At 48.6% G+C, this 23,869-nt stretch overlaps 1 protein-coding gene across 3 annotated transcripts; it reads left to right on the plus strand.

Annotated features, from left to right (window-relative positions):
• The first annotated feature begins 15 nt into the window (after positions 1-15).
• SPRY4 (sprouty RTK signaling antagonist 4) lies at positions 16-23,116 on the plus strand. Of its 3 annotated transcripts, XM_055429921.2 has the most exons (3): positions 16-190; positions 3,207-3,271; positions 9,807-23,116. In XM_055429921.2, the coding sequence occupies exon 3, from the start codon at positions 9,854-9,856 to the stop codon at positions 10,751-10,753; it is 900 nt and encodes a 299-aa protein (XP_055285896.1). In that variant the 5' UTR covers positions 16-190; positions 3,207-3,271; positions 9,807-9,853; the 3' UTR covers positions 10,754-23,116. The 3 variants fall into 3 exon arrangements, with proteins under 3 accessions (XP_055285896.1, XP_055285895.1, XP_088694717.1); XM_055429920.2 differs by lacking the exon at positions 3,207-3,271; XM_088838591.1 differs by lacking the exons at positions 16-190; positions 3,207-3,271 and adding an exon at positions 4,373-9,334.
• Positions 23,117-23,869: the final 753 nt, after the last annotated feature.

The following is a 23,869-nucleotide window of genomic DNA, read 5'->3' on the forward strand; positions in this document are numbered from 1 at the left end:
CAGGCAGTGGTTGCAACATCGCCGCTGAGGCAGTGAGAGAGGCTGACAGCGCGGAGCTGGCGCTGCGGAGCGCAGGGAGCCGAGCCGGTTCCTCCGGCCGGCGTCTGCGAGGACAGCGGCGTCCGATCCGCTCGGGTTCGGGGATTTACACAGACGTGGAGCAATGCTTGTGACTCTGCGGCTCCTCAAAGTAAGTCCTCGACCGGTTTCGGGATGTGAAGCTGCCCTTCTCTGAGTCGCGACGCGACTCCCCTTCGGGCTGGGGCAGAGGCTGCGCTATTTCTATACCCACCTCAATGTTCTTTCCCTCTCCCTGCGCCTCCTGGAGCCGCTGCGGTGCGCCGCAGCTCCCTGACGCCCTCGGCTGGGCCAGTTAGGCGCCGGGGGTGCTCACAGCCTGGCACCGGCGTTCCCGACCCCCGGGCATTGCCAAGCCGGGCTTTCCCACTCTACCACTCAGAAGCCCCATGCGTGTCCCGGGAGTTTACTTCTGGCCTGGCCCCTTTCCGCCTGCCACTAACTACCCACCTCGGGCGCTGGAACAGCGACTTTGGGCTCCGTGAGGAGCCACCTCTTGGGTCCGGCGGGCACCCTCGCCCTGGGCGACTCGCCCACCCTAGGCCCTCTGCCCACGGTGCCAGTCTGCCGTAGATCTCCCCAGCCCGCCGCAGCGGCCTATGCTCGACGGAGGTTTTAGTTTACCCTTCGGAGCCGTGATGGACTAGGTTTTCTTTCCTTCTGCCTACCCCTCGATGGTCAGCGCAGGGCTGGCCCGGGACCGGGCATTTCTGCTCTCTCTCTGGCGAGGCGGTTCCTCGCCGTCTGACCTTTGCTCTGCTGCCGCATTTTATGCTGTGCAACTGCCTTGCAGTTGCCTTCCTTTCGCCGGCCTCTGCAGGGGCTGAGGCCCCTCGGCCTCCTCGTGTCCCCCTATACCCTGGCACCGAATTGTGCCAGGCCCCGAGGCCCCCGGCCGCGCTTGGGCTGTGGTGAGGGCTGAAGGTGCGTTTACATAACGCTGGGCGTGTGGGAGCTGGAGGAAGAGGTTGCGTGCGTAGGAGAGATAAGGCTCCCGCCTTCCCTCCTTCCTTCTTGGTGGTACCAGGCTTGACATCACCGAGAAGAAAGAAGGACAGACACGGTACGTTCTGAAAATTCTGAATCGCCAAGGTTTGGGGGGCAATGAAGGGGGGTAAGGGCAGATTTGGCCAGCCAGGACAGCTGGAGCTTGGCTCCATCACTGGGGCCAGGGCTGTACCCAGTTTCCCCTCCCTGCAGATGATCAAAAAGCATTTAGACAGTAGCTGCTCTTGTGCAAGAAGCCAGTTACTCAATTCTCTTTGATTGGGGGCTGGGGGTTGTGGGCAGAGGAAGCAAGAGAGGTGGAAAAGGGTTGCATGGCTAGATGGGCTGAGTGATGAAGGAAAGAATAGAACTGGGCTGGAGGGCTGGATGGTGGGCAGAGGGGAGAGATGCTGGCTGCCTCACGCACCAGCTGCTGGATGGGTATCCATTTTGCCAGGCCTGGATGAGGGCAGAAGGTTGCCTTGTTGCCCATTAGGGCTCAGAGAGCACCTCTCCCCCCAGGATGATTTGTGAAGAAAGGAAGGGTGTGTGCTCAATGGGGTGCCCAGACCCCGTGTGAACCCCCTCTTTCCTGCTTCCAAACCAGTGGCATGATTCTCTCCACTTTGGGGTTGGGTAAGAGAAAGTGCCTGTCAGTCTGGTTCGCTGACTGAGGAGGCTCTCCAGTGCCTCTGATCCTCTCAGGGATACAAAGCTGGGAGGTAAAGGCCCAGAGCATTTAGGAAATGTGGGTTTATCAATGTCTTATTAAGCTCAGTCTGGCCTGAGGCCCTACCCAATATTGCACTGGTGATTTCACAATGTTTAGAGTTCCCTGGATCGTAACACAAATGGGGCATAAACATCTGAAAATTTCAGTTTTTCCTCTTGGTATGTGGGTATGGGGCAGACTAGGAAAGGAAGGCAGCCATTGACACCCTTCCACCTCAACCTTCCTCCCTCTACCCCCCACCCCCTTTCTCTGTCTCCCTCTATTTCTCCAAGCAGAAGGGTGGGAAAGAAATTGTAGACACGTCTAGTATAAAATCAAGCTGCCTCTTTCCTAGCCCTTGGGAGGGTTCTCACTTACCAGAAGGCTCTAGATGAATTCTTATATGAACAGTGCACATCCTGACCAACTGAGCTGCATGGCTAGTACAAGGTAGGCATTTTGGTGGCAGATTTGTAAAATCTCCTTGATGGACAAATGCTCAGTGAGGAAGACATCTCTTGGTTATCTTCCTTTTTAGATTCTTGCTCTCTGTTCTGTGGAGAGTACGTGCTCTCCTGCTCATTCCCACCACCTTTTTCTCCTAGTACCCTCTGCAATGGCAGTGTCTCCTTACAGCTTCCAAGGGGCTTTGTGGGAGGAGACTGACCACATGGAACAGAATGATTCCTAGTTAAAGCAGGGCAGGGGCTGAAGACATTTGGAGCTTGCAGACGTCTTTTTTGTTTTTATCCTTCCAGAATAGGTGGAGAGACGGCTCTTTGGGATTCCATCCCCCACTCTGGTAAACCTGACGGTGCGTCTGCCCAGAGGTTCAGCTGACTTGAATAACAAATGAAGGCAGCCTTTCAGTGCAAAATTTGAAAGTCAGTGATTTTAAAATTAAGGGAGGAAAAAGCACCCATTAACACTTCCAGAAATGGCCCCTGAGATGTACTGCTCTGGAGCTTAATGCTTGGGATCACATGTGTGGAATTATCTTCCGATTTCTGATGCTGTTAGTCCCTTCCTGTCACATCTTCCAGCACCAGCTTTTGGGCCCCCACAAGCCTTTTTCTTTTCCCAGGCTGTCCTCTTGGATAGGGCCCAAGTAATGGTACCAGGGTGCTTAGAAAGTAACCCCTTCTCTTCAGAGAAGGAGTTCAGTGTGAAAAGTACGGGATTCGGTTTGGTTCTGCATCCAGAGTTGTCTATCATCTGGCCCCAACTGAGGCAGAAGTTTCCTTGTGAGGAAAATCTCTGGATCTAGGGACAGAAGTGAAAATTTTGAATTTGGGATGTCGATACGACTGTGTTTTTAAGGAAGGGGAAGGGCAAGAGTGGAGAAGCTTCCATCGCATGGCCAACCTGGAGCTATTGGACAGAAGGGAAAGCAATGACTCACTGGAATATATTTTTACTCTTTCAAAAGAGCCAGAGGAAGAAGGTGATGAAGGGCAACATAACGGAAGACTGTATTACCTCTTCTAGACCAAGGTAGGGAACTGGGTCAGAGCGGATGAGAGGTTAGGAAATATGCTAAACTTGGGCCTTAGTCTCCCCATCTGCAGAGTGGGGAGAAAAAACCCCGCCCCCCACCCAGGGGCCAGGGCTAGCCCAGCAGCTAGCCAAGTGTACAGGGCTGGGGCTGTGCCCTTGTTACTAGGGATGCCTGTTAGGAGGGCCTGGTTGTAAGGACGCCCCTTCCTCCACAGGAGACGTGGGGTACTTCTTGATGTACAGGGTGGAGGATGCGGAGCTCTGAAAGGGGCCTGGGGCCACCCTGCAGATCCAGACAGCTGACAAGGCTGGGGGTGTATCCGGGACATGTGGCTGGGTTTAAGAGGCTCCACCGTTCAGCTGTGATCATGATTGTTCTTTCCAAGGACAGTCAGTGGAGGAAGCTAGGGCACCAGGGAGGGAGCACAGATGTGCTGGATCTTGTGGAGGAGGGAAGGGGCCCTTCTGGGGCAGGTGGCCATTTGCAGAAAAGTGGTTTCCCTTGTCCTTTTCTGATTGGGGGGAGGGGGAGTCATTTCCTGCCCCATCCCAAGAGTAAGCTAAAACCTATTATTGTAACTCCAGTTCTTAGTGGAGGGTGGTGCGACCAATAAAATGATCTTTGTGCCAATAGGGGGAGATCCCTCCCCTGGAGTTTAGGTTCCTGGTCCCCCACCCCCAAACTGATGCAGGCCAGGGGTTCTCAAACTGTACCAGTATTTAACAGGCTTCTTCTAGCTCCATTCTCACTCTTGACTTCTAATCCCTCTTTAAGGGGATCTGAGCAGACAACAGTTATGAGGGGAACACATCAAAGCCAAAATGTGTAACTGGTTAGAATAGTCCAGAACCAAAAAGTACAGTAAGACCTCTCCAACTCAGCCTTGCACAGGGGCTCTGGAGCGCAGCTGGCTGATTGTGGAAAAAGAAGTTTGGGAACTGATAACTGAGGATGAGATAAAGTGAGGATAAGCAGCTGTTTTCTTTTGTGATCTCTGACAGGCCAGAGGTCAGCTCCTAGTGTGGTGCTGGAATGGGGTGGGGGGGGTGGGGGGGAAGGATTCTCAGACAAATCCAGCTGTCTAAATGTTTTATTCTCAGACAAGATGATCTCCCTCTGTGTAGGGTACAGGGAAGACAAGCTCTGGCTTCCCTCATCCCCCTCACCCCCTTTATTTTTTTTAAATCTGTCATGTGGGATCTTAAGGATCGTTAGTGAATTGTAGTTCCCTGATCAGGGATTGAACTCTTTTGCCCTGCATTGAGGACATGGAGTCTTAACCACTGGATTACCAGGGACGTTTCCCCGCTTCCTCCCCTTTAAAGTCTTTCTGAAGCAATAATTGGAGCTTAATGAACTGAGATGTTGTCCCAAAGAACCCAAGGGGTAGTGACAGACGTAGCAGTGGGCTCTCACACAACCTGTGGTTTAGTTGCTCAGTCGCGTCCAATCTTCGCAATGCCATGGACTGACTGCATCCTGCCAGGCTCCTCTGTCCATGGGATTTCCCAGGCAAGAATACCGGAGTAGGTTGCCATTCCCTTCGCCAGAGGATCTTCCTGACCCAGGGATAGAACCCGTGTTTCCTGCATTGCTTAGAGGCCTTTTTCTCTGATCTGTTAAAGGGTTAAACAACCTTCCCTGAAAGCACCTGCTAGGACCGAACGAGGCAGTACAAAAAGTGCCCCTTCATTCAGAGCTTCTTGTCAGTTTGGCATTAGCTGACCTGTAGTTTTCAAAGTACAGCTGTCAGATTTTCCTAATATTTCCCAACTCCTCTCCCCGGGTTAAGTCCAGGGGGAGTGGTGGATGGCTGGAGCTGATATTTAACATTGGTCTTGATTCTTTGCAGCCAGCCTGCACTGAGCTGTGTGTCACCTTGATGCTCAGCCCCTCCCTGCAGGTATCATAGGCTACAAATACAGGGCATTGTGCTCTAGGCTTTTTAATATCCACTGATTGGGTATTCTTTCTTCTGCCTTCCTCTTTCCCTAGCTCCTCCTCTTCCCCACAGACCTGGACAAGGAAGCCCCATCCATGATTGTGCCCTGGGGACCCTGAAGTTCAGCTTTACAGGTGGGAGGAGCGGGGATTCCCGCCCACTCTAGGCTTCCCTTTTAGGGGCTGCTTTGTGGTGAGATCCTACAAGTGAGACCCATTCAACCTTAAGAAAACTAAAAATGAAAACACTTAGTAAAATGGGGGTGTGTGGAGGACAAAAGGGACAGCAAAGAAAACGGAGTTGGAAGCAAAGATGTCTTAAGCACTGATGCTTCCTTTAGTGATAGGTTTCAAACCCCTGGCCTCCACTCTCCACACTGAAAACTCCCCTAACTGGGGGCCAGTCTGATACCAGCCCTGTCTGGCTTCATTTCCAGGCTGCTTGGGTTAACAGCCGGAAGATGGACTGATGAGGTTCCCCGAGGGCTGATGACAGACCCAGGAGACTGGCAGAGTTCTTAGCTACAAGAGAGAAGGGTGCTTTCACGCCCTTCCCTGAATATCCAGAAGTTATTGCAAGTCCGGGCAGCAGGGATGACTGGGTTCAAGTCCTGCCCTGACCACTTGCCTGCTCTGTGACCCTCTGTTCTTCTGTTTCTTCCTCTGCAAAGTAGGTGTTATTCTCCAAAGTGATGGTGAGGATTTAAGGAGAACATCACTTGAAGATTTAGCACAGATTCTGTCACCAAGAAATGTTTCGTAAATGCTAGATGCTTTCCTAACTATTAATTATTATTAGAAAGTTGGAGTGGAGGTAAAAGTTTCCTTTCCTTGTGCTAATCCATAAGGCTGTCACCTAACAGCTCCACAGAGGTGCTTCTCTGGCTAAGTGGAGTGCTGGCTTTGTTTCTCTGTCCACAGTCTTCCAAATGGGCCATCAGTCTCCCAAATGACCTAAAGGAAGCAGAAGCCTCCTCTCTCCTATTTATATTACAAATCTCTTCCTTCCTTGCAGGGGAAACAGAGTACATATCAAACTGCACTCAAGTTCAGCAGTGTTGGGTAGACTGGAGGGTAGGTGTGTCCCAGTGAGTAGAGATCGATCTTTGAAACTGAGGAATGGGGAGGTGGGGGTTTGAAACTTCACTTAGCTGTGCTGAAGTGTTATCAATCAGGCTATCAGCAAGTATTTTTTTTCATGTGAGTCAAATGAATTCAACCGACCTATGGACGGATGGTCCCAGCTAACTAGGAGATGAAGCCTGAGAAGATTGGAGACCTATAGGTCTGAGCCAGCTGCTGGCTTTTGCTGGGCTGTAGCCAGAAGGAATCCTGCATCAGTGTTATGATGGGGAAGATGCATTTTAGAATATGCCGGCTGGAGCCATCCAGGCCGTGGCTTGCCCCAAGAGAGCTGAGTTATCAGGGACCTAGCTCCCACCCCCTTGTCTGGCCCTAAGTACCTACCCAGATGTTGACAGCTGCCTCTGGAGGGTGATGGGTGTGGGGTAATGCCAATATCCCATCACCAGCAGCCACTGACCCCACCCTGGCTTCCTGGTGGGACTTATCCATGAATCTGCCTGTGATTCCAGGGCCTGTTAAAATCCCTGACAATTGCCCATGCCTTTTGATTCATCCATAGAAAGTGTGCTCGTTTTTTAAAGACTCTCAGGAATAGATTTGGAGGAAGGAGAGTGGGTAATCAGTTTAGGGGAGGGAGTACACACAGCATGGCAAGTCCCAGCCCTGGTCCTCAGAGATGAAAGCTCAACTATATGGGGCAATACAGCCTTCAAACTGCCACTGACATTTTGTTGGCAGGACCCTGAGCCTTGTGACCTGAGCTTCTGGCATAAGAGAATCACGTTGTCTTTGTCCGGGGTGGGGGTTCTGGCGGAGGCACCTTTTGGCTGGCGCCAGAGAGTCGTCTCCTGAGCCTTTGTCAGCATTTTCCATTCTTTTGCCTAGTCACACCTTTTCCTCCAGGCAAAGAGCTGGAACCTGGGGCTCCTAACCCTCTTCTTTTGACCCCAAACCCATTTATTCTAGAAGCAAGGCTTTGGAATCCCTGCAAAGAACAACGTGAGCCCACTTTAGCATTCCTGAAGTTCTACCCCATGACCAGCTTGAGCCTTGGAAAAAATTCCTCTCCCAAAATGCTCAACTGACAACTTCCATCCAGCCCCAAACCCAGGACCCCTAAAGGAGGCTGTCTCGGCAAAGAATGGCTTCTTGATGGCAGACTTGCCTGACACTGAAGTCAAACGCTGCCATAGGAAAGTCTCCTCTTTGAAGATGATGCTTTCCTGCCATGTGGAGGGAACACGAGGCAGGAGAGAGGCTATCCCTAGGCACACATTCGCCGAAATGGGTAAAACTCTGCACAGAAACACCAGCATCTCTTAGATAGGGCTGTGGGACCAAAGCCAATAGTTCATGGCCCTTGTGAAGGGGAAATATCAGTTGACTGAGCAACGAACCTTGTAGAAAAGACTTAGTGCTTTTTTCTGCATTTTGCAGTACACAGATGAGAACCCTGGGGATAAGCTCCCTTTCATTCACTTCATGAACTTTGCATCGAGACCGAGCTTTTTATTTCAGTCAGGCTGGAAAGCGTCTAAGAAGTCCTTCCCCAACAACTGAACCATTTTTAATCAAACCATTGTTTCCAAGCAGAGGAGGTATAATGCGGAGTTGTCCTGAATGGCTTTTCTCTCTCTCTCTTCATTCTTTATTATAGACATTGATAAGTATGGATGTGTCACTCAGAGCCAGGTATCCTTCTCCTGTAATTGGAATACTAGGATGACTAGCTGTGGCCCAAGTCTGGAGGGATGTGAGGTTAGAACTGGAAGTGGAAACCTGTCCACATCCTCCTCTTAGGTATCTTTTTTTTTAATTGTTTCTAAGTTGATGTGTTGTATTTTCATTTTTATTCAGTTTAAGGATTTTTCTCATTTTTTGTCACTGCATGTGGGATCTTATTTTCCCAACCAGGGATAGAATCCCCATCCCCAGCAGTGAAAACTTGGAGTCTTAACCACTAGACTGCCAGGGAAGTCCCTAGGTATCACCTTTGAGGCAAGATGAACCTAATAGCAGAGGTACAGTGTCAGCTCTCCAAATTAGAACATCATTAGCATCTTGAAAAAGCATTTACTGAAACCCTACCCCATAGCACATTAATCCAGTGTGGTTTTTTTTTTTTCAAAGGTGGTTATGATCTCCTTCTATCTTCACCCTGGCTGTCTGTTCTATCCCCCAGCCACAAGTCCAGTAGAATCTTTCCAGAGTCTAATCTTTCTCTGGGATTCCAAATTGGGCAGAGGTCTTGGCCTCTGCTGCTATTTCTTTAAATTGATCTCCAGCTGAATTCCGAATGTAAAGGTCAGCAGGCGAGGAAATGGCACTTCTAATAGAAAACAATGTGCACTTTCTAAATTTGAACCAAGCCGTTTCCGCTCTTTGATTTAAGTGACTTCCTGGGGTTCCGTGTCAGGCACTGCAGTTGAATCTCTGGCCAGTTTCCAACTTAAAATTGCACTCTCTCGGTGAAATTAGAAACTGATCCAGGCTTGGCTTAGCTATTCTAGTAAACAGCATTTAGGCTGAATGTTCAGCTCAGTATTTGGAAATGGGTGAAGTGAGTGCCCCTTGGAGAGGATTTCCCATCCAAGTTGTTGGAGGGCACCTGCCCAGGGGTTATTACCCAGTGGAGGTTGTTGCTCTTAGAAGTAGTGGTGGTAAGTTAATATCCTGGATGTGTAGGCATCAGATATAGCTCCTCCTTCTCTTGTGACTATGTGAAATAAAGGCTTTTGTTTATCTGGCTGATAAAAACTCCACAGGAGCACACAGGGACTGACTGTTGTAGTCACTGCATCCTCACACGCAGCAGAACACTTGGTACTTATTAGTCGTGCTTATTAGTGCTCCGGGAGTCTAATCTCTCTGGGATGGTGGTAAATTAGACTACGTGCTGTGTATCAGGCAAAATGCTAGGTCCTGGATATGCGTTTTTTCATTTGGTTCTCACGAGAACCCATTTTACAGGTGACAGTACTAAGGCATAGAAGTGAAAAGAACCTCATGCACAGCAACACTGCTAGGCAAAGGTGAGAACTTGAACTTGGGTCTAATTAAAGAGCCTGCATTTATAACTGCTAAGCTCTGTCTGTCTTAAATCAGAAGCATGTTTCATGGGGTTTATAAGAATGAACCTGGATGGCCCAAGTTTGAACCCTAGTTCTGCTACTGATGGTTTTGTGCGACTTTGGACAAGTTACTTTGAACATTAGTTTCCTATTAGAAAAGGGGTAATGGGTAGTTACATTCTAGGGTTATTGTGAAAAGTTGATAACATCATAATATGATGCTTAGAAGAGTCCTTGTAAGTGCTAAATAAGTTATTTCTACCACTTAAAATTGTCATTACTGTTAATACTAATCATCTAAGCCTTAATGCTGGGTAGTCCACCAAAGGAATCCTATTTCATTTGGGCTCCCAAGGACCTAATGGTGGATGGGGGTGTTAACAGGCCACCTATTGATGCCTGGAATCCATTCTCTTCCTCCCCCCCTACCCAGGGCCCCTAGAAGCCTGTTACTCCGCACATCCCAGGACCTCCGGCCCCATGGAGCCCCCGATCCCACAGAGCGTCCCCTTGACTCCCAGCTCAGTCATGGTCCAGCCCCTATTGGACAGCCGTACGGCCCACAGCCGGCTCCAGCACCCTCTCACCATCCTTCCCATCGACCAGATGAAGACCAGCCACGTGGAGAACGACTATATCGACAACCCTGGCCTGGCACCCCCCTCTGGCCCCAAGCGGACCCGGGGTGGAGCCCCAGAGCTGGCCCCAACCCAGGCCCGCTGTGACCAGGACGTCACCCACCACTGGATCTCCTTCAGCGGGCGCCCCAGCTCTGTGAGCAGCAGCAGCAGCACGTCCTCCGACCAGCGCCTCTTAGACCACATGGCACCCCCACCCGTGGCTGATCAGGCCTCCCCGAGGGCTGTGCGCATCCAGCCCAAGGCCATCCACTGCAAGCCGCTGGACCTCAAGGGCCCCGCTGGCCCCCCAGAGCTGGACAAGCACTTCTTGCTGTGCGAGGCCTGTGGGAAGTGTAAGTGCAAGGAGTGCGCGTCCCCTCGGACGTTGCCTTCCTGCTGGGTCTGCAACCAGGAGTGCCTGTGCTCGGCGCAGACACTGGTCAACTATGGCACCTGCATGTGCCTGGTGCAGGGCATCTTCTACCACTGCACCAACGAGGACGATGAGGGCTCCTGCGCTGACCACCCCTGCTCCTGCTCCCGCTCAAACTGCTGCGCCCGCTGGTCCTTCATGGGCGCCCTGTCCCTGGTGCTGCCCTGTCTGCTCTGCTACCTGCCCGCCACTGGCTGTGTGAAGCTGGCCCAGCGCGGCTACGACCGCCTGCGCCGCCCCGGGTGCCGCTGCAAGCACACGAACAGCGTCATCTGCAAGGCGGCCGCTGGGGACGCCAAGGCCAGCAGACCTGACAAGCCTTTCTGACGCTCGGGGTCAAGTCCCAGTGCTCCGCCTAGAACCCTGGCTCCCTTCTGGCACCTGAGAAGAGCACCATGGCACAGCCAGAGGTTTTAGCATCCTGAGGCTGACCCTGCTAGTCCACCCACCCCGCATCCCCAGCTGCTGAAGAAATAGGGACCACCATCACCCACCCCCTCTTCCCCAAAAGGATGAAGAAGCACTTTGGGGTTGTTTTGTTCAGGATCCTGGAACTTTGTGTGAAACAGACAGTGGCAGGGGTGTGGTGTGGTTTGGGGGCGATTTTTCTTTTTCAGAAGATGGAACACAGATGTGGACACATATCCGGAAGTTGCAGCTGCTTGAATGCCTTCCTGGCCCTCCTCCTCCCTCGCTTTCTCCCTGCTCTTTTGCATTCTCTCTGGCGGCCTGGGAGGAATCTGAGTGGCCAGGGGACTTGGAAGAAGACACTTGGAGTATTATCGTCTGTACCTTCTCCTCCCGGCCTCCACCCCAGTCTCCCCCACCTTGGGGAAGGTGTAGACCCTGACAATCCCTGTTGTATATACTCTGGAGCCCCCACCCTTCGTTCGTTGCTCTGCCTGGAGCCATCGGATTTAGGAACCACTGCACAGCACCTTTTCTCCCTTCCAGCTTCCTCACTAACTCTCGGGGGTGTTCCACTCATAATACCGTCCTTCGGCTCTTACTGAGTCACAGACTCACCTGCCGGCTGTGTGCCCCCAGTTCTCTCTACCCAGATCCTTTCCAGAAACTTCACTACAGGTAGAGAAGACCGGGGCAGCAAATTTGAGACCAAATAGCATTTTGCCAATGAGTCTGAGGCTGTGGTCTCTGGATCCAGTCGTTACACATTTTTATATCAGATACTAATGGTGTTTTAAAAAATAATAACACTTGCTTCCTTTTGGGCCACCCCCCAGGAAGGGCTGATTTCAAAATCTGGGGGGAGAGCAACCTCAAGGAACACAATCCCCCCCTCCCCACCAAGAAGAAGATTTTAACAGCAGAGAAGAGAGGCAGCACCTCGCGCTGGCAGTGACGGCTGGGTGTGGGCTTCTTCTCTCCTGATTCTGCTGCTTGCTGTCCTAGCCTTTTGGTGTACAGTGTCTGTATCTTTAATGTAAATAGACAGATGGTGACAAAAGCGTCTATTTTAGTGTTAGGAGGCCCTGGCGGGGGGAGTCAGAAGAATGCAGGTGGGGGGAAGATTCTCCGGGGGGCTTCTTGGGATTGAGCCCTGCTTCTGTGCATGGCCACATGAGCCCCTCCCAGCAGCCCCCAAAGACGTAGCAACTCTCTCTCAAGGTGCTAAAGGACTCAGAAAGCGCAGCTCGTCCCGTGGGTAGGTACTTGTTGCATGCAAAAGCTGTAGTGTGTCTGGTCCTTACTCCCCAGCAATTGTGTGGGGGTTTTGCTTCATGTATTTTGTGCCTCCTCCCTTTCCCCCTCCCCGCCATGAGAGAAAGTCGCTTGGGTCAGAAGAGCTACCCCGGGGTGATGTTGGAAGTGTACTAGGCACAGCCTTTGTAGCACTTCAGTTTGTTCTGTAGGAACAGAACAGCCTCCTGGAAGGAGGCAGGTAGCTGTGATGGTCATGCACCCAATGTTTCTCAAGGACTTTTTCTTTTTTCTTCCCTTTTTGAAGACTGGTAGTAACATCTTATGATTTAGAATAAGTTAATTGTAACTGTAGGTATTTATTGACTGGAGGAAAGGAGGGGATGGTCTTATTATTTTAGCCTTTATTTATATAACATTTGCTAGCTTGTAAAAGGCGAATATGAAATACTGCATCTGCGTTTTCTAAGGCTGATTCCTGTAGCTACCCTTGCCACAGTTATCATGGATGTATGGATGTTCTTGCACAAATCAGAGGGAATGATAGAAAAAACACATTCAGCCAACCACTTGTCCTAATTGAATGTATCAGATGTGTACTGAAGGGACTGGAGATGTTTTTCCTCAGAACAGGTGTGCAGAGGTTACCCCCGCAAAAGAGAGGGCATATGTCCACTCTGGGAGAGGCCTCAGAACCTTCCCCAAAGCCCCTCCCTCAAATGTCTCCACGGGAAACTTGACCCAGTGGCAAGTTGCACTTTGGTGATCTTTGGTGTTCTACGTGCCCATTCTGTGGAGAAATGATTTACATAAGCTGTGTACACACACACACACACACACACACACACACACACACCCTACCCCACCATCCCTACAAAGACCCTTGTTTCCTGGCAAGTAGCCTCCTGAACCCTGGCTTTGTGTATATAGTTGTAAACACAGATTTCTCTGGGTTTTGGTTTTCTTTTTTTCCTTCCCCTGCTTTGGCTTGTTTTTTTTGGTTTGCGTCTAACCTGCCAGGATGTCTGCAGAATTCTCCTTGTCTCGTTCGCTCAGCTTTCGTTCTCCCAGCACTGTTGCACAGCAGTCCCTCAGCATGATTTTCTGGCAAAAAGAAAAAACAAAACTGGCTTGCCTGTGGCCCCCAGGGGCCAGTCAAGCTCTCAGCAACACGGCGCGTTTCTGTGGCCACTTCTGGCTGATTGTGCGTCCTGTGACCAATGTCTTGCTTGGCTGGGTGATGCCTCCTCATCTTGACCTTTTTATCAGAGTGCCAGCTGCTTCCCACTAAGATTCAATCTGGGATGGCTGGTGGGTCTGCCTGGAACTGGGGGTGGGATCCACAAGCCTGGGCCCAGGACCCTTGTCCTAAGGGGCCACAGCTGCTTCCCCTGGAGGGTGGGTTCATAAAGTCCCAAAACTCTGGCAAGCGCCCTGAGAACTGGGTCTAGGAGAGCCAAACCTTTCTAGGTAGAAGATGGGGTACACCAAGGCTCCTCACTCGCCCTGTCTGGGAGGAGTGAAGACCAGTCCCTGCTGTTGATAGGGGCCCCTTCACAACTGACAGACGGAAGACTATCAGGTGATGTGTCTGGTTCTTTCAGCGCTCTGGAGTCTGCATGCATCCCTGCTTGACATCGAGTGAGGCCCGGTTAGATTATGACAAGTCCCAAGTGTGGAAAGTGTGGGTTGGCACCAGATCCCGCCACCTTTGTGGTCTCCGTGCTGCCCCAGGAGGTAACCGGCAGGGTGTAGGCACCACCACTTTGCACCGTACACGTCACTAGGGCATCCTATGAACTTTGCTGGCCTTCTGGTATATGCCTTTGGTAAGCATTTTTATGCCCCCTGCCTACTGTGACAGTCAATGACAAATCTTAAGCTGCCATTTTTGCTGTGGGTAATTCGGTGTGGTGTCTTGTCTTGCTTTCTCTTCTCACTGCCCCACAGTTCAGTTTTGTGTTAAAAAACAGAAAAGCTATTCAAGGGTCATCCCGGCACATTTTCCCTCTTCACTGTAACCCTTTCTCACCCCACATCAAAAGTTACCACAGAAGATTTCCTTTGTATAGAATATTTATTTTGAAGCTCTATTTTAATAGTATTTATTTTAGAAAGTCTACTATTGTAAGAGTTCTTCTGTTTGTGAAGAAAAAGCAAGTAAAAAACTGAATGTACTGATCTAGAAAATATATATAAATATATATTGTTAAATATACATAGGACTGCCGTTTCTCGTGTTTGTGTGTTCACACCCCTGACATCCTCACCCAGCAAGGTGTCAAAGTTTGTCAAAGAACGCCTGCCAAATGGAAATGAGTGACCAGGCTCTGGTGGACAGTGTGGCAGGGGGACAGGGCTTCCTGGCCCTGGTCCTGCCTCGAGGATGACCTTAGAGCCCCTGGAGGAAAGCTTCACTTTCTGATGAAGCTGAATCCTGCCAGGTGCTGCTAAATCCTCTGGCAAGCCCTCCCCTATGCAAGAGTGTATTGGTAACAGATGGATGACTGGGGAGTGGGGGAGGTTCATCTACCTGTCCAATTTATACAAATTCTGCAGCTCTTTTCTCTTCACCTTGGTGTTCCCCAAGCGGATTTTCACATATATACCCACACACAGGCTTACAGAAGGCAAACAAACCCTTGACAGTTTTCTTATAGTCTCTAGATTGGTGGATACTGTAACAAACCCATTCCCTTGGACTTCCATCTATTAAATGACATGCCTCTGCCTTTCCAGTACACCTTCCATCTATCCATCTCCCCCCATACCATGCAGACACTTAAATCAGAGGATGTAGCTGGGCGGGGAGGAGAGACTTTAATTACTTTCATTGCATATGCCAATCACATGGAGACTTTGACTATTATTTTGAAACTGAACACATGCCTCCTGTTTTAAAGATATTCTTCTGTTAGCCATAAGGGGCCCAACAATGGTTGACAGAAGAAGCTAGACAGACAGGTGCAGTTTGGAGCCCTGAATCCAGCTCTGGGTTGTCTCTGGGGTCACCAGGGATGGCATATTTCCAGTCTTTGTGAAAGCCTCAGGCTCCTCTTCGAGACATCCAAGCCCATGCCAAGGATCCCCTGGTAACTGCCCAAAAAGGCATAAGGGATGTCCATCCTCCTGTGGTCTTCTCAGCTCTAGAACTGCTCCAGAATAAAGACAATGCCAGCCTCCCCCTCAGCCAGAACTTGTGGCCTCTCCCACTCCTGGATGATGGCGTCTTCCTTCACTGATGACGCTTGGAGGTGGTTTTCCTTTTTCTTGGCTCAATCCCAGTTACTGATACCCAGGCTTTTAAGTCTTGGGTATCTTATTAGGTGGAGACGTGGGGCAGGTCTGCCCCTGGTTTTGTTCCTACAGTTTAGAGATTAAAAATAACAGAAACCTATACAGGATGTTGGGTTTGTCTCACCCACCCAAAACCTCTTGAGGAAACAAGCTAAACAAATGTGAGCTTGTTTCTTAAAAATTGGTGGCCAGAGAAAAAGTCCTGCCTGAGCCTTCGTTGTCTTTCCTCGACTGGCCCTGTTCCTCTTGGCTCCCAGTTATGAAATGACTTGGGGCAATAATAATGCTTAGAATATAGTGAATGGTTCCTTTTGCCAAGTCTTGAACATACTTGACCGATACCATTGTTAGTTACCTCTTAAAGATGCAGAAATTGAGTCAGAAGGAGTTACAGGCCTGTCACGGTTGAAGGGTAGATGAGAAAATGGAGAGCTGAAGGTTTAGCAACTCAGTTTGGGGCAGAAACACAGGATGGACTAAAAAGACTCCCCAGCAACTAAATTTAAAAATAGATTAAAACTCTCTCCACATCCATAACCACACACCTCATATGACGGCACCACAAGCCTCAGCTCATCCAAAAAAGAGAATGGTGAGGACAAGGGGGAGTCCCCACGCTGATGGCAGAAAACAAGAACCCCTTGGACAACTCTTGTCATCAGGCCAGGAGGTCCTGAGCCCCTTCCGTAGCTCCCCAGCTGGCCCCTGCAGCCTGCTGAACCTGCACCTTGAAATAAGCTCAACTTCGCCAAGTTGGGTTGTGAACTCGTTGAATGCACCCCAGCAGACAGCTCGGTGCTGGAGGTGTGTGCCAGATGAAAGCCGAGAGGACATTTTTCAGAGCCCTAAGTTTATTCATCGGAACTTTAATAAAACAATATGTCCATGGCCTGGGGCAGGTATAATTTTCATAATTTATGGGTCTCTGAGACAGGAAGAGAGCTCAGGGTTTTATTGTGCTTTGCACGATAAACGGCATTCCAATTGTCTACATGACGTTCCTTAAGGACTGTTGTCTGGCAGGAACACAGGCCTTCTGGAGCCCACCTGGGCCTCAAGGCCCAAGGCAAGGGATAATTATGAATACATCTGTATCTGTTAAGCAGGAGATGATTGAAAAACTCCCTCGTTTCCTTCTGTCATTAGAAGACACTTCCTATGCTGACACCTATATTAACATTTAACTGTTGCGAGGTTGCAACCCTCCCGGCTCCCTTCCTCCCCTACCTTCTCCCTCTGGTCTACCCTCTTTCTTCCCTGTACCTGCAGAGACTAGGTAACCAGTCTCCAGACTGGCTTCTCTCTCACTGGGCTTCGGGAAGGAGGGAGTGAGTGGCTTTGGACTCTGAACAGAAAATCCACCAAGGACAAAGCAAGAGAAGAGCTCCAGGTGATGCTCTACTTGGGGTCAGTATTCTAGAAAGCCTTCACAGAGTTACAGAGGTCAAGTGGCCTTAGGAAATCATTACAAAAGCTATTGCTTCTGAGCTGCATTATCATTTACAATCTTGAAAAACAATCAAAGTATGTTGATATAATCAGTCTCCTTTTATAGATGAGAAACCCCTGAGGCTCAGAGAGAGTAAGTCACTCATCCAAGGCCACACAACTGATAAGTGGTAGGCCTTCCCCCACAGCCTGTGTACTGAATGCTAAGGGCCTACTCTAACTTTCAAACGCTCCCCAAATAGCAGCTCTCCTAGTATCCCCGCACCCACCCCCCGTCATGTTCTTCTACAGAAGTCAATAGATGGGCAGTATTTAAACAAGATTACATAGACTGACTGAGATTGGACTGGAACCCGGGTCTAAGCATCACTTCACAACACCCCATATAAAATACTGAGGCCCCCTCAAACAGATCTCAGGAAGGATGCTGCGTCACCACACGACATGGTAACAACCCTCCCAACACTGCTCTTGGCCAGCCTTTCTCATTTCCTCTGCAATCAAAAGACGAATTGCTTCCCCAACCTGTGGAATTACTTGGTCTGTGGTGGCCAGAGGCAAGACTCTTAACAGGGTGAGGGGGCAGTTTAAGTTGCCCCAGATAATTCAGAAGTGTGGTCTGGTGGCTCTGTGGGTGGGTGGGGCGGCGGCAGCTGTGTGCAGAGAGATGCATACACAGGATTTAAGGGGGCAGGCCCCCACTCTGGGTTTCCAGGGGCAAAGCACAAAGAAGGCACAGACCAAGGAGCCACAGTCGCCCAGGTGGACGCAGAAAGCAGCAGGGCTGGGGACCCCGTGTTTCTAAGCAGAGCTCCTCCCAACCTGAGGCCACTGCTTGACGAGTTTCCAGGCAATGCTCCAGCCAGCCCTGGATTACCAAGGCTCTCTGAGGTGCCAGATCTAATCGGATTAAAGAACTAGTGTCCATCCAGGTGGAGCCCTTTCCCAGAGTGGGCACAGCCAGGGCCTTGGGGCTCTCTGAGAAGTGGCTGCCACTTCCATAGACCCCTCCCCTTAGGACCATGTGTGGGGAAGAGCAGCTGAGCCTTATGGTCCCACTGCCCGGGACCCTGCTCTGCCGCCACCTCTCTTGTGACCTTGGGAGGGTCGCTGCCCTTCTAATGACACTTGGAGGGTTTGACAGTGGTTGTGTGCAGCACTAACATAACATTACTCATTGTCTTAGAGGCAGAAACACGGTTCATAGAAGAGTAGAGAATATAAGGACGCGGTCTCCTCTCCCCTTAGCCTCTGTGTCTCCATCTGTAGCCTAGACATATGGATCACATAGGCAAGAAATCGCAGACAGTGGCCCATAGCTTTTTCAGAAACTTGGTTGTTATTTGAAAATGAAGAGGCTTCCAAAGCCAGATCTAAAACTTCTCATGAAAAACAAAAAGCACTGGCTGCTCTGGGCCCCCCATCGCCTGTGGAAGCAGATGGCTGAAGCTAAAAGGCAACTAATTACTCTTTGCAAACTGGGCAGGGTCCCCTCACTCTGGCACAGCATCCCCCCACCCATTTCACTGTCCAAACCCCCTGCACTGAGTGCCGGTTGCACTGATCATGGTGTTTGTACCTTGATGTCCCTTAGCCCAACCTTGCTTCTCTTTTTCACATCATCTTCCTGGCTCTCCGTTCCTAATGCCAGCTGGTGTCAAGTCTGACTGGCCTCTTTGGGCAGTTGAACCCAAGACAAGATGTCCCAACCCCCATCTAGAAGGCTTCTTAAGGATGCCTACCCTGCAGGCATGTCTCTCAGGCACAGGTGTCAGGTCATAATGCCAGAAAGGATATCTGAGGTCATGGAAGCTGGAGATTCTTAGCCTAGGATTTGAGGGTGGAGGAAGTGGTAAAAGGAGCCCTTTGACACTGTAGATAAATTTCTGTGTATTTTTGCTTTTTGTCTGAGAGGCAGTTTCCAGCTTCTCAGAGGGGTATGTGACCCACTACAGTGTTCAGAATCGCTGGTCCAATCCACCCACTTCCATTATATGGATGAGATCCTGAGTGCAGCTTGTCCAAGTCACACCACAGGTTAGCTGCAAAGCCAAGAAGAGGAGCCAGGCTTTCTGTCTCCCTAGGACATTGTGGTTTCCGAGCACTTATGTGGCAGTCTACAGTGTCTTCTACCAAAAACTTCCCTAAAGTGATAGCAACAGTGATGATGCTATCAGCACCACGCCTCCCCACTCAGTCCCACCCCGCTCCTCTCTGATCTTTACTGGGCTCCTCCTAACACTCCTGCAACATGCAGTGTTGGGATGACCTATCCACACCTGTCTGTTCACAGCCTGTCTGTTCCCCCCAGCAGATGAGCTCTTGCTCTGAGGCTTCTTGTTCTCAACTTCAGGACCACCTGGCCTTTGTCACGGCGCACTTAGAAACTGTCCACTGGGGTAAAGCAGCAGGTTGCTTGCTGGTGACTGGCAAGACTCCAGAGTCCAGGCCTCTGTCCGCCCCCAGCCACACCCACTGTCCTGAGTTTGGGGATCAGCATTCCCATACACACCACACCCCTTGGGAAGCTTCCAGCACAGCATCTGGCATGTGAGCAGCAGTCAATAAATATTTGTTTAATGTGTTAATTAATTAATGATATACCAAAAGGAGAGTCAAAGGGGAAGGGACAAGTGGCCTCAGGCTTTATTTCTGTCCCAAGCCAGCCTTGGGGGATGGAGGGTTCCCACCACATAACCAGGATGATGTGAACGACAGGACCAGCTTTTACCTCCAGCGGCTGACACGTGGGTATTTAAGGCCTGATGCCAACCAAGTGCTTTTGACCCATTTTTTTTGTCCTCACTCTGTGCCTATACTTCTATTACACCCATTTTACAGTTGAAGAAACTGAGGCTCTAGAAGGTGAAGTCACATGCCCAAGGTTGCACAGGCTTGACTCCAGAGCCCCTGCTTTCCTACCTGTGCTCCCATCCCTGGACACTGGGAAGAAGGTGTCTGGTCAATGGATTATGGGGATGTTTGATGTGTGGGAAGAGGCCTGAGCCCTGGCTGCATGCTGTAGGATCATTCATGGAATGCGAAGGTCTTTGGGGCCAGTAGTTTGCAAAACTGAATCTGGCAAATTCCCAGTCCTCTGCTCCCTTCATCACTTGACTGTGACAGAACATCCCCAAGGAGGGAAAAAGGAAGTCAGTTTAGGAACTTAAGCTATTGGTTCTCCTGGCCTTTCTAGAAGATGTATGGTTACTAAAAGCATTAAGGGTCAGTACTAAATATGCACCACTCAAACCAGGCCAGCTGAGAACTATTACTCATCAACTTCAAGGGGAAAATCAAGGTGTTACTTAATTATTTTTTTTTTAAATAACATGAATGTTGCAAAAAAAAAAAAAGAAAATAACAGGGAAAAACTCACCCCCCATTCCCAGCCTCAGTTTAACGTTTTGCTATACACCATTCATTCATTCAACAAATAGTGAGTGTCTACTATGTGCTAGGGACTATCCTTTCATCTTTAAAGTCATACATGGGATCATACTTCACAAAGCTGTTCCTGCAAAAAGGTTTCTTCACTCAACAACTCACTTGGACTCTCTATAATACCCCCGCCACTCCACTTTCTGATTTTTAACAGCTGTTATTACATGTCACTTTATTTTCTGCCTCACCACCTCCTCTTCCCACCTTCCCTTTCATATGCACTGCTGTCCACACCAACCACCCAACCTTAACTAAACCACACTTGACACACCCTTTGTTCATCCTGCCCAAGGAGGCCACTGGTTAAAAACAGGAGCCTCATTGGGCCCAAACTGGGTGGCAGGGCTGTGCACAGGGCAGTCCACTGGGAGACACAGCAAAGTCCTCTCTCTTCAGAAGAACTGCCAAGTGGAACATCTCTCACATAGTGCAGAATCCTAGATAGCACAGCATTCACCTTACAGATGACCGTGAAAATAAACTGAAGGGTAATGTGAAAGGCAATCATCTTTAAGATACGCAACTTTCACTGACAGTTCCAGGTCTGTACTAGAGACATGTATTCCACAATGACAGTCATTTATCCAATCTTTTCTTGTCACTGCCCTTAAAACCCTCCAGCTCCTCCTTCTACTTGAGTGTAAGCTGGACTTAATGATTGACTTCCAAAGAATAGAGCATGGAAAGGGGAAAACAGTAACTCTGCAGTGAGGGACCTAGCAGATGCCACTTGACCAAGTCATCAAGGTTAAACATCACCAGTTAAAGTCACATTGATGTCACATACTCTCTGAAATCATGTGAAGAGAAGGCCTGTCACCTCTCCTATTCATCCCCAAATTCATAGACAATGTCAAATCATGAGAAAACAGCAGAAAAACTCAAACTGAGGGAGATTCTAGGAGATACCTGATAGGTATCAAAATGTCAAGGCCATAAAAAGAAGGAAAGAGTGAGAAAGTGTCACATACTAGGAAAAACAAGTCATGCAACATGGTAGAAAAACTGATGAAATCTGAATAAAGAGTATTATGCCAATGTTAATTTCCTAGTTTTGATAAATTACCATGGTTTATGTAAGATGTTAACATTAGAGGAAGCTGGGTGAAGAGTACAGGAATTCTCTGTATTATCTTTGTAACTCTTTTGTAAATTTAAAATTATTTCAAAATACAAAGTTTTTTCTAAAAATAGAGTTGTTGTCATATACCCATCAATCCCACTCCTGGGCATAGATCCCCCAAAAAATATAATTCAAAAAGATACGTGCATCCCTATATTCAGAGCAGCATTATTCACAATAGCCAAGACATGGAAACAACCTAAATGTGCAATCAACGGATGAATGAAGAAAGAAAATGTGGTACACATATACAATGGACTGGCCACTCAGCCATAAAAGAGAATGAAATAATACCACTTTCAACAACACAGGTGAGCCTAGAGATTATCATACTAAGTGAAGTAAGTCAGAAAAAAGACAAATACTGTGTGATACCACTTAAATGTGCAATCTTAAATATGGCACAAATGAGCTTATCCACAAAACAAACAGACTCACAGACATAAAAAACAGACTTGTAACAGTCAAGGGGGAAGAAGGGGATGGATTGGGAGTTGGGATTAGCGGATGCATACTATTATATATAAAATGGATAAATAACAAGGTCCTACTGAATAGCACAGGGAACTATAACATCCTGTGATAAACCATAATGGAAAAGAATATGGAAAATAATATATGTATGTATGTATGTATGTATAATGAATCACTTTGCTGTAGAGCAGAAATTAACACATTGTAAATCAACTTAGTTCAATAAAATTAATTTTTAAAAATAAAGTTTTAAAAAGGAATATGTATTTTTAAATCTTCAGTTTCTTCCCACTCAATTTAGAATCAAAATCAAACTCCTTACCAAAGCCCACAAGACCCTGCCTAATCCAGCCCTCCCACCCTTATCTTGTTGACTCTCAACCCCAAGAAGCCGCTTCCTGCTTCTGAACCCCTGCACTGCCTCTTGCTCCTGCTAAAATATTCTTCCATGGCTCACCTGTCTCTTCTCTCAGCTGAACTATCACCTCCTCAGAGAGGACTTCCTGGGCTGTCTCTTGTCCTTCACTGCGCTTATTTTAATTTGGAATTATACACATATGTGTTCATGTACTTATCGCTATCTGTCTTTCCCCCGTCAAGAGTAGTTTTATTCACTGATGTATCTGCAGGTCTAAACAGTTCTTGGCATACTGGTTATCAATCATTTTTTCTTTTTTACAAAGGAACCCATCTTCTATTGATGGACATTTAAGTTACTTCCAAAGTTTTACTCTCATAGCTAATGAGGCAGACACCTTGATATCCATCCACTGTACTTGTTTGGATTTCTTCCAGGGTTCAGGCAGAAGTAACTATTACAGCTGCAGGGTTAAGCCCTAAGGAGTGTAATCAAATTATGTTGACCCCAGTCTCCCAGCTAGTGACTGGTTCATGCATGGACAAGTAATACAGAAATGACCGATAGGATGGGAGGGGAAATCTAGGAAGTTTCTTCATTCTTCAAATGACAAACCAAGAAGAAAGGAAGCTACATTAGTGTCTTATGACACTCAAAGAGCAGCCTTCTTAGTACCATAAAGAGAGGTGGCCTGAGGATAAAGGCCAGAAATTGGATGGCAGAGAGAAAACCTGGGTCCTTTTTGACATCACTGAGCTGCCTAATTAGCCAGTCCTGAAGTCATTCTACCTGAAGATTTCTTTTATCTACATGAATAAATTCTTCATACTCATACACATATATGAAGTATATATACATATACTGTGGCCATGCAGCATGTGGGATCTTAGTTCCCTGACCAGGGATCAAACCCACACCCCCTGCATTAGAAGCTTGGAGGGGTTATTTTTTTGTTTGCTTTTGTTTTTTAAACTTTTTATTTTGTATTGGGGTATAACCAATTAACAAACAATGTTGTAACAGTTTCAGGTGAACAACAAAGAGATTCACCATACAAATACATATATCCATTCTCCCCCAAGCTCTCCTCCAATCCAGGCTGCCACACAACATTGGGAAGCTCAGAGTTTTAACCACTGGGTCACCAAGGAAGTCCCACTTTCATATAATTGAAGCCAGTCTGAGCCGGGTAATTTTCGTGATTTGCTGTCAAAGGCATCCTTGCTGATAGAACTTGTAGATTTTCTACTTCTTTACAAGGCTGGTGCTTAGACATATCATAGGCTTCGGAGGGGCTATAAGAAGTCAACTGTAACTTCCAACTGTGTAAGTACAAGAAGTCACCTTTTTCAGCTCTTTCTGGGGTTTCCTTGGAACTAATGCCACAGGGTCATAACAGAAGTGGGCCAGTGACTATTATATAGCCATGTCCATCCAGCTCCATACAATTGTTGCAGTATTCAGAGTTTGGCTATTAGATTGCCCACAGGTAGTGGCTATTTCCAACCCCAGGTAAAGAAATGCAGAAGGAGTTCAAGGGTTTTTCAAAATGTGTCCTATTCATTTGTTTAACATCCTCGCTTTATCCAAGTTGGGGGTACCCACAGAGCTCCTAAAATCTTCCAAAGTAGATTAC

Source organism: Moschus berezovskii, chromosome 8, assembly GCF_049115385.1.
Source record: "Moschus berezovskii isolate FMDL1 chromosome 8, NW_MosBer_1.0, whole genome shotgun sequence".
NCBI classification, from domain to species: domain Eukaryota; kingdom Metazoa; phylum Chordata; class Mammalia; order Artiodactyla; family Moschidae; genus Moschus; species Moschus berezovskii.

Coding starts and splice junctions, on each gene's coding strand:
- SPRY4 (XM_055429921.2), top strand. CDS start 9,854: ATGGAGCCCCCGATCCCACAGAGCGTCCCCTTGACTCCCAGCTCAGTC.